The 11,468-nt window shown below is 33.7% G+C and overlaps 1 protein-coding gene across 1 annotated transcript in view; it reads left to right on the top strand.

Annotated features, from left to right (window-relative positions):
* The first annotated feature begins 344 nt into the window (after nt 1-344).
* The window catches only part of nagpa (N-acetylglucosamine-1-phosphodiester alpha-N-acetylglucosaminidase), a 24,773-nt gene continuing 13,649 nt past the window's right edge, over nt 345-11,468 (top strand). The window contains exons 1-5 of the mRNA XM_028471364.1: nt 345-513; nt 5,004-5,218; nt 6,235-6,502; nt 8,872-9,011; nt 10,448-10,556. Of these exons, the coding sequence (XP_028327165.1) occupies nt 431-513; nt 5,004-5,218; nt 6,235-6,502; nt 8,872-9,011; nt 10,448-10,556 (815 nt within the window). The 5' untranslated portion in view covers nt 345-430. The remainder of the gene's footprint in view (nt 514-5,003; nt 5,219-6,234; nt 6,503-8,871; nt 9,012-10,447; nt 10,557-11,468) is intronic.

Below are 11,468 nucleotides of genomic sequence, written 5' to 3'. Positions count from 1 at the left end.
CAGTCATTTTATTTGAATCGTATTTCTATTTATTCTCAAATAATCTTTCATAATATGTTTTGCATTTATTTGAAATTGTATATGTTTAATAACTACAATTTATTGTCATAAAAATGTATGCTATATTGTTTATTATATTTACTTGCATTTATTATAAATTTCACTCTGCAGTGCATCTCAGTCTATCTATCTATCTATCTATCTATCTATCTATCTATCTATCTATCTATCTATCTATACTCTACTTCTCTATTTATTCACAGTAACATTATTTTTTCTGTTTTTATTAGTTGAGCTTTTTATTTTGTAAGCTAACAGGAAGTGTGTAGAGGTGCTAAGTCCTCCTTTGACATTACCTGTGTATCAGCTGGATGATGTGGTTTCCAACCGAAGTGGAGCTAAGTGAAGCTTCCCGGTGTTTTGTCCCTTTATGGCAGTAGATCGGGTGAAATGCACGTTTGCGACAGTGTTTCTGTGTCTCTGTATCCGGCTGTTGGAGACCACAAACTCCCGGTAAGAGCACTGGACCTTGTCTAAGCTAACTGCTAACGATAGCCTAATTTCATTGACTGTCAGTTGTGCATTGAGGCTGTTGTTTTTATGGTCTATATCACATTCATTGTTTATCTGATTATGGGCAGTTTTCTGCGTTTTTGTGACTTTTGTGCTGTTTACCAACTTTCAAACTTAAGCTAACCTGAAATTCTTCGGTGCATCCCATCGGTTCGTTACCGTGTTATCCAGTGACCAGGGTCACGCTGGATGAACCCAAAACCTTACCAGCGCTTCACAGAACCGGAAGTTCATGGACCCAAAATCTATTTAAAATCTTATCGGTGCCACGGGGGACCGTTTCTGAGCATGCGCACGCATCATGGGACCGTGTCCAATGACGTGTCACTGACCGTGTCCGTGTTTAATTACTAGGAACGTCTGTGTTGTGCTCAAACAAAGGGCCTAATCCTAAAGTATAAAACAAATAAATCCAAATACTGAACCAACCCTGCCCTTTGTAAGGAACCATACAACTCAGCTGAAGCATAATGCGCATGCTCAGAAATGGTCCCTTGACGTTTTTTGTTGGTGTTTTTATTAATGTCACTTTTTTTTATTGGATTTCAGTAACAAACAATAAATGTAAGTATTTTACAGGAAGATGAAATAAATAAAGAAAAGGGGGAAAAAATGCCAGGGGTACAAAATACAGGAATTAATAAATACATATTTCAGATTAAATAGTTACGTAAATGTAATTAGTCATTAGTTTCTACTGCTTTGGGGCTAAATGAATGCCGAATAGATTATGTGTATTGTTCTAACTCTAATACAAATAGTTTAAATGTTGTTTTTTTGGAAGTAAATTTACATTTATGAATATGGGCTTTTTTTTAAAAATATTTAGTTTTGGAAAGTAGCTTATGCTAAATCTGGCACATTTACACTAAGTATTGTACTGGTGTTCATTAATGTGAAGCGGTATCCTCTCCAAATAATCAAATAAAGCACAAAAAAAAAGTAATGTACACATCTTAAGTTTTTTTTCATTTAGTCTATGTCGCCAAAGGTTAACAACACTAAGATGTGCAATGTTTTTGCAACAAATGTTTTGTACTTTAAAAAAAAATCTGAAGTCACAGACATGTGCGTATCAATGACAAAAAAAAAAAAATTCATAACTCGACCTCCCGACTACATAAACTAGCATATTTTACACGATCCATAGTTATTTACGTTTGGTTATTTGTGTCCAAAGTTTGACCAAAATAAAGTCTGCATTTTACAAAATCTAAAGTTAATTCTGATAATAAATAACTACATACATTACTAAAGTGGCAGCTGCAGAGTTGATTGTATTCTTTGTATTGACATGCTACATTTTATCTTCTGTTATTATTTTTACTCAGGCAGATACAACTAAACACATCATGATCCATCCTTTTTACTATAGGTTTTCTACTTCAAAGTGTTGCTGCAGGGAAGTCTTTTGTCACTAGATGGCACTGTTGTTGTTTTTTTACAAAGTTGAGATTTTTATAGGAGATCTCATGACCAATGTACTATTACTATTTGTTTGTGACCCTCCCAGTTACTGTATTATGAAAGTCCCACGTTTACGTAAGGTGTGTTTCAATGTCAGTGGAAAAACCAATATCACATTTTATGGCCAATATTGGTGGACCAATAATATCACCCATCTCTACTAAATAAATACCCATACAAAATTTAAGATTTACAATAGCATTACATTGGATAAGTTGGTTTAAATCCTTTATAAACTCCAACTCTCTCATGCTATCCCATCTTTTTCCAGAAAATTCAAGGAACATAGATTTTGTTCTTAGATGTGCCATCAATACTCACTCTTTCACCAACAAGCAATATTCATTTAGTGGAAAAGTGGTGGAAATGGATTATAAGTGCTAAAAATGTGCAGAAAAGGCATTGAAAGTTGATAGAGAAGTGTCAGTAATGGGAGTAATACAGCAAAAATGCATTAAAAGGAGCAAAAAATATGGCAAAAAGTGATATGGCAAGTTTGGTGTAGTTGCAGAAATAATAAAAAATATACAAAAATTAGCTCAAATTGTTGAAAAATATTCTTAGTTTCTTGAAGGCATCTGGCGGCCCCCTCCCAGTATCTCGCGACCCCAAATAGAGTCCTGACCCTAAGGTTGAAAAGCCTTACACAAGTGAATTGAAAGGCAAAACCATTCTGATACAGATTTGCACAAAGAGAAGAAGGCAAAGAGCCACAGAAAATCCATAACAACTGAATCCTTTCCAATGTTATAAACATGAATATGAGTCTCTCACCCAAACACCAGGCTGCCATCTTGTCGGATTCCAAACTGTGCTGATTTGCACGCTGCCACTGTCCTGCAGCATCCTGTCGTCGCTGACCACGTTGCCTAAACACTAGTGTGTAGAGCAGTGGTTCTCAATCTTTGTAGGAGTAGTTAAATTGGCATGAAATATGGTTAAAAGAGGTTAAAAGTGACAATAATGGGGATACATTTGACACATTAGGTGGAAAAGCGGCAGAAAGGGTTTATAAGTGCTGAAAATGTCTTTGAAAGTGGAAAAAATGTGCAGAAAAGGCATTGGAATCTGATGAAGTGGCCAAAATGAGAGTAATGTAGCAAAAATATGACAAGAAAAAGTAATGAAAGTAGTATTACTGATTGACGAGGCCACTACCATCAGGATGTATACACAGTGTTGGCGTTAAGGGTGAAGTACATTGTCTGTATCGTGATTAAATAGGTGGTTAGATTTAACATAACCTCCAATTTGGGATGATGTAACTGTAATGTATTAGATCAGTTTTTAGCAGCAGTTTATTGCACAAATAAATCTGTTTTTTTTTTACTGTTCATCCTGCTGTTAAATGTTCCCCAGGCTAAGTTTAGCTTAGCAATCTTCTTAAATTGATCAATGCTTTAGTTTTGATCTACTGTTGTTGCTTTAGCTACATTTAAAATATAATTTAATTCTTGTGACCCATTCAAGCTGGGATCAATCCCATAAGTGCTGCAGATTTGAGGATCCACCCACCAAGCCTCTTTAAATATCACAGAATTGCTCTTGCTAACACCTTTTTATCTTTTTAACACCTTAACATTAAGAAAATGTGATAGTGTGGCTTCTATATACTGTACCTGCTGAATGATATGGCTATTAAAATAGATTTAGTGTCAACTTTTTGAACATTTTTTTGGATTGTTTTAGCATAAAGTTAACCTACTATATGTGTATTTCATCAAAACCTGTTTTTAAAACAGTTTTCCACATTGTTCACTTCCAAAACACAGATTTTCTTCTTACATTTTCTCCAGATATTTTCACCGGATAATTGCATATTATTAGAAACTCAATGTTGTTTAGTACATTTCAAATTATTCATGTTTTCAGAAGCTATTAAATTGCACTGGAGTCTAAAAAAAAATACAAAAGCAGGATGTGTAATAATATCTTTCAACTCAGGATTTGTTCTGTCCAAGTCATTTTTAAAGTGTATTTATTTATATACAGTGTAAGTATAACTATGACTAGATTTCCCAGTGGTGATGACACCATTTATTTGTTTAATCTTGTCCAAGGTTGTGGGAATGTTTGTTTTTCTCAGAGATGCTCCAGTCTGTTATAAACAGGTTTGTTGACTTTATTCCACGTTTGTGTACTTTTGTTGATTTCGTTCTTTAAAAAAAAAAAAAGAAAGAAAAAGAGTTTTATTCCCTTGCTGTGCCTGTGTGTAATGTTTAACCTTTCCAGGGACGGACAAAGAAAACTTTTTTGTTTTTATAAGAAAACCTTTATTTACTCTGAGATAATCTCTTTATTTAGCCTGTTTGTTGATAAAGTCATAATTATAAATAATTGAGCCATTTATGGTGAAGTCTAATGTCTTTACTGAGCAGAAAAGACTGATTTTAAAAATGAAAACATTGATTTAATGGCAACACTTCATAATAACTATCCATTAACTTCATAATAACTATCCATTAACTTAGTTAATAAATCATTCAAGTTCAACTATTATTCATTTTTTAAATGAGGATTAGTTACAACTTCAGAATAACGTATATATCATGTTAGCTGATACCTAACAAGTAGTTTATTAATAACTTATTAATGACATGATCTATTACTAATTTACAAGGTATAGTGATACATCATTAACATAGAGTTAACATGTATATAAATTGTTAACTAACAGCTTGTAAGTTATCTATTGGCTAGCTATAAGGCATAGTTCGTTATAAATCCTTAACAAACTGTTAGCAAATATTCAACAAGTAAATTATAACTCATTAACTAACAGTTTATTAATGATCTATTAACTACTTAAAACGGATAGGTTTTATATATGTGTCTTCAAAGGAAGGAGACACCTGAATATGTAATTTTTCAAAAATATGAAGACTGAATTAGATTTTTTTACATAAATGCAGTTACATTAAGATTCTACTATTAGAAATTCATCATGATTTCTCTTGTTTCAGCGTGTCTGTGGGTGATGATGATGTCCTGCTGCCCTACGCCCCAGGCCATGGCCCCTCCCACTCACACCGCCAAGTCAGAGACTGCCAAGCTGTCACCCATGGAAATGTCACCCACGAGACCCTGCCTCCTCCCACTGAGCACAACAACGGGCCTTCTGTGGCTGAGTCCAAGGTGTTTGTGACGGTTGTGCCTGGAAGTTCTAGGACTGTGTACGGTGAGTTGAGCACCTAGAACACGAGTGTCTGAGTCGCTGTGGTATTTTATACCTCACAATGTTTTTTAAACAATTAGGTGGCTTAGAATTTCTAATGGGCTGTATTTACAATGTTTCTAAATTGTCAAAGTTTTACCAACAAGCTCTGCTGTCTTGGAAACTTACGGAGCCCTGTAAGGGACATGGATGAGATTTAAAAAAAAACTTACTAAGTCTGGGGCACGAGATATTAACTTGGGGCTTGAGGTAATTGGGGGGGGGATACGATATATCGTATTGGTCGATATCAGTCCGATACGATACCATATCAGCATGAATCATACATACTTTTATGACTTATTTTGTGGTGTGGAATGTTAGAAAAGGTTTGATAAGTGATGTAATAATAATGCAAAATAACAATAGTTTTTATCTACAAATTCGATAAATCCATGTCCCTTACTGGGAAGTGGGCCTGAGATTAGTTAGAAAAAAGTTACATTTTAACACTAATGTGCCCTATAGTGTTCACGTTTAACTGATATATACAGATTGAAAGGCGCCAACAATATTCAAGTATATCCAATAAGTGACGGATATATTAGTCAATGCAAGATTAAAACTTCCTAACTTCCCAAATCCTTGATTTTGTGATAATTTTTTTGTAATTTGGATGATATTTGTGGAAAAAATGCTTTGAATTCTAAAAAAATGTAAATATTGGTGGCAAAAAACATGTTTTCTGAAGTAATCTGTCAATGTGATGTAAAATGAAGATATTGATTAGGTGCAAGGACAGATTTATTTTATTCATAGTTAGTGTCTTGTGAATGGTTTTTGATCAAATTTATTGATCACGTTTTTGTAATCCCAATCAATTTATGCAATCAATTTGACCTCATTGTGCTAATTTGAAGTTGGGAGCAGACATGCCACTAACAACCAAGCTTTTTTGCAAATGTTTTCCTCTTTAAAGTGTGTTTTTAGTAAATGTTTGTTAAAGAACCCATTTTGTTTGACTGTGCTGCTTAACACAGGTCATATGACAGTGGTCCAGGACCCTCTGAGGACGGTGTCAGTGTTGGCTCCAGGCGGACCCGATGGCTGTAAGAACAATCGTAGAGTTTCCGTGCTCGAGACAGCCGAAGCCGGCGGGTGTGTGTACGCCCAGAACGCCGGCTTCTTCAACACACACACGGCCCAGTGTTTAGGCAACGTGGTCAGCGACGGCAGGATGCTGCAGGACAGCGACGGCGTGCAAAACGCACAGTTTGGAATCCGAAAAGATGGCAGCCTGGTGTTTGGGTGAGAGACACATATTCATGTTTATAACATTGGAAGGGATTCAGTTGTTCAATTTTCTGTTTCACTTTTTTCTTAGTGTAACTTTGTATCAGAATGGTTTTAATATTTTGCCTTTCAATCTACTTGTGTAAAGCAGGGTTCTCAACCTTAGGGTCAGGACTCTATTTGGAGTCGCAAGACACTGGGAGGGGGCCACCAGAAGCCTTCAAGAAACTAAGCATATTTTTCAACAATTTGAGCCAATTTTTGCATATTTTTACTCTTTTTCTGCAACTACACCAAACTTGCCATATTTTTGTTCCTTTTAATGCGTTTTTGCTACATTACTCCCATTTTTGACACTTCTCCATCAAATTTCAGTGCCTTTTCTTCACATTTTTTCCACTTTCAAGACATTTTTGACACTTTTAACCCTTTCCACCACTTTTCCCACCTAATGTCACATATGTTGACCCATTATTGTCACTTTTAATCTCTTTTCACCATATTTCATGTTTATTTTTGTCAATTTATCCACATTCATGATTTGTCATGCCCATTATTTTCCTACTTTTTAAATTGCATTATCTCAACACTTCCCCTCCCCCCATTTCTGCCACTTTCAAGCCAATATTTACACTTTGCACCCTTTTAACCACTTTTTCTGTCCATTTTTGGCCACCCTAATTTGCAACTTTTAACCAACTTCTGTGGTTTTTAAAATCTTTTTTCACCACATTTTCCACATTTTTTGGTCACTTTTAACCCATTTCATTTCTGATTAAAACAAGGATTTACATCTTTAAGATGACTATATACTATGGAGCAAATAATAATAAACTTCCTGGATAACAGTGGATATTATTCAGATAAATAAATAAATGTGGTTATCATAGATTCATAGAACAATGGACCATAATTTTGCTGACTTTTTTGGATGGGCCCCAATAATCTCTCCCCTTTATTCCCCTCTATTCCCCAAATCACAATCTTAGATGGAATTGACTCGAGATATTGTTTTTAATAATAACCCTGATTTCCTGTGTCGTGGGTCTTTAAACCATCTGACTCATTTCAATGAGCAACTTTCTTGTTTACCGGGAATAAATTGCGGTGAACCAGTGTGTTTTAATTAGATTTTATGATGGTGCAAAGGGAGAGCAACTTTCCCCTGTACACTATATACTAGCTTTACTGTTAATCATCTGTCTATTAAAGGGATAGTTGCACCTGTTTGTGTAATGAATGAGGTTAGAAATACGAGGAATTCTATCATGAGGAATCCCACGCTGAGGTTGTATTTTAGAAAACATTGCTTCATCCACAAAGTATTACTCAGTAATGTTTGCTGTCTGTGTTTACACACAGGTGTAAACACACACAAATAAATCTCATGCTAAAATGGCCTGATACTGTAAATAACCTTAAACTGCTTCTTAGTTAGAATCATTCTCTGAGATTGAGTAAATGTTTCAATGTTTAACTCACTTGGCTAAGATGATTCTATGGGACGCCGATTGTAAAGCAACATTTTGCAACAAACCATGTTTAAAAAAATTACTTTTGACCAGATTTACAGCAATATTTGTGAAATTTGTGGTATTTTTCTTGTAAAAATATAATGTTAATGTTAAATCTAAATCTAAATGTTAAATATTAAATCTAAATGGAAACATTAAAACTAAATATCAAATCTAAATGTTAAATCTAAATCTAAACATTAAAATTAAATGTTAAATATAAATCTAAATGTTAAATAATACATTTAAATGTTCAATATTCTATCTAAATCTGATCGTTAAATATGAAATCTAATCGTTAAATAATACATTTAAATGTTAAATATTCTATCTAAATCTAAATGTTAAATATGAAATCTAAATGTTAAATATGAAATCTAAATGTTAAATATGAAATCTAAATGTTAAATATTAAATCTAAATGTTAAATAATAAATCCAAAAGTCACGGGTGACACTAAATATTTAGTTAAGAGGCAAATTCACTGGAAGTATCAAAATAAAAGCTAAATGATGCTTTGCATGGTTAATTAAAATATGTATTTGTTTAAGTTGATGTGTGTACAGCATAGAAACACTTTTTCACTTGTGATTTTTGTTATTTTTATCTTTTCAATCACAGTTTTTGAGCTCGTATGATCACATTTTAGCATTTGCAAATTTGATGTAAATACTATTATTAAACCAGCACCATAGCAAGAATCTATTCTAGGCCTTTAACCAGTTTCCACTTATATAGATGATATAAGATGAGATAGGATCAGATCAGACAGTCTGTTTAGTATTGATTCAAAGCAGATTATGCCATTGCATCATTATAAATGACTTTGTTTTCCTGATTTCCTCCCTCCTCTTCCTTCTGCCCAACCAGGTATCTTTCACAGGAAGATGTTTTGGACCAATCCAACCCATTTGTACAGTTGGTTAGTGGAGTGATATGGCTGCTGAGGAACGGCGAGGTTTATATAAATCAGAGTTTGGAGGCGGAGTGCGACGAGACCCAGGAGACGGGTATGTGAGATGCTTTTTACATGTGGAGAGGAGCAGGAAACCTGATTTAGAAATATACTCAATAAAGTACAAGTAGCCGTAAAAGCAACTCAATGAGTACTTATAATCTGTTATTTTCACCTCTGCTAATCAGCTATAATTTAATGACCACCAGCTGGTGAAGTTAACTTAAATAGTTTACCTCCTTTATGTGTTTAGCATTAACTGCTGAAAAACGAGTCTGTAAAGTTTGTTATAGAAAAGGTAAATACTCAGTAAGTCTTAGGAAAACATCCTGCAGCAATATGAGCCTGTCTCTGTTTGTGTTGTGTAGAGAAGACTTAAACCTTCTGTGAGTCATACCACAAGTAAAAACATCCTGCTGTGCAGCAAACCATCAACAAAGCACTGCATTATCACCTTGTTGTGCTGCCTACTGCCACATGTGGACACGAGAACTATTTCGTTTTATTTGCTTACAAATGTTGAGGCACAATAATGGCTGCAATAATTGTAATTACCAGTCTATAAATTGTACATTTTCACCCTGCAAACCTGTTCATCTCTGACAGACTGAATTCTTCATATGGCTTTGTCAGTAGTTGTAGCATTTGTCATAAACTTGTATTACTCCTCAAAAAAAAAAAAAGAAAGAAAATACAATACATTTTTTATTATAAAAAGAGAAACACTCAAATAAATAGCTTTTTTTATATAATACTTCTATGCAGAGGTGAAAGTAACAGATTACAAGTACTCACGTTACTGTAATTCAGTTGCTTTTATGATTGGGTACTTGTACTTTTTTGAGTATATTTCTAAATCAGTAATTTTACTTGTAATTAAGTACTTTTTAAAAGAAGAAAAGTAATTTGTTACATTTCTACACCCGACTGTTCCTGAGTAAATTATTATTTTTTGTTTTAAAAATAATCAACAGACATTGTGAAACGACAAAAAAAATGAAATGACCAGATAACAATCAAATGCATCACATCATAGCCGACCAATCAGATTAAACTAAAAATAATTTTCTCAGTTTTAGAGTTCATAAAGTTCTTTTTTTTTTTTTTTTTAATTCTTAATTGAATTCATTAATGTTATTTTATTTAAAAAATAATAATTGTGCAAGATTTGGTTTCTTCCTTTTAAAGTTTATACATGAGATGTTTACTGTATGCAATGGAACCGTGAGAAGATTTATTACCAAAAATAAATGTGGTGGGTGAAAGTAAAGTAACTAGTAACTTTTTCTTTGAGTACTATTTAATTGAGCAAATAACTGTACAGTACTTCTACTTGAGTAGGAAATATCAGCACTCTTTAAGATAAAATAAGATAACCTTTATTTGTCCCACAAAAAGGAAGTTTGCTGTGTTTCGATAAAAAGCGTAAAAAAAGGAAGATATATACACATATTTACATAGTTGCAACTATATTTCTACGTTATCCTTCAGGTCGCCTTGGTTACTTTGTTGATGTTGTGTCTGGGAGGACGGCCGTGGGTCACGATGCACAGGGAAGACTGATCCTGTTTCATGTCGATGGAAAAACTGGATCTACGGGGTAAGAAAAGCTACAGGATACTGTCGACATTTTTCACATTTGCATTCACCACCTGAGGTGATTTGCAGGACATTATTTGTAATAAACTTATTACGCTGGGGTTTTTTTATTGTTCTTTTTTTTTTCAGCATTTTGGATTTGTGACTTGTTCTTACTAGCAAAAAAAATATACAACAGAATATTTAAGAATCTTCCTTTGACATTTTCTATTTTCAATTGCAAATAGTATACAGGAAATTATAGCTGCTGTGCAACATTGTCTGGGGCCAGGCAATTTTAAGAAATAATGGAAATGTTGCATGATTTGTGGCTTGAACTCACAATTTTAAACAATAAGAAACATCCACTATGTCACTGAGCTAATTGTGAAATGGAAATGTCACCTCTCGCTTCACAAATTGACTAAGCCAGTCACCTTTGTGCAAGACAGCAGATGTTAGAGTTTAAAGGCACATTTCAAAAACCTGTCAAAAATTCTGTTTTTAAACAAAAATACACAAATTGCATCTAGACACCATGGATATTTTGGTAATTTGATTTTAACAATGATTTATTGGCTCCATAAGTTAAAAACCGATGTTTAAAATTTAAAATGCTGTCAAAAAAAATCAGTTTTTGAGATAAAATTCTGATATTTTCCAAACATCATCTACAATGACTCAAACATAACAAACATTCAAAATGTATTTAGCAAGAATTTACAAGTATATGTTTACATTACTGTTTACAGTCAAACATTTTAGACACTGTAGGCTCAATTTGTAATAAATCTGCTGTTCCAAGTTTGCTGTCAATTTGAGCAAAAGTTGTAGAAGACGTTTGGAATGGGGGAAAAAACCGAATGATGGACTTATTTTTTGCAATAGGTTTAAATTTTAAAGTTGTAAATCTGTAGCACGTATGGTTGATTTG

The sequence above is a fragment of the Gouania willdenowi genome, chromosome 16, assembly GCF_900634775.1.
Source record: "Gouania willdenowi chromosome 16, fGouWil2.1, whole genome shotgun sequence".
Lineage (NCBI taxonomy): Eukaryota > Metazoa > Chordata > Actinopteri > Blenniiformes > Gobiesocidae > Gouania > Gouania willdenowi.
Note: the sequence above shows the minus strand (reverse complement) of the source record. Positions and strands in the feature narration are given on the sequence as shown.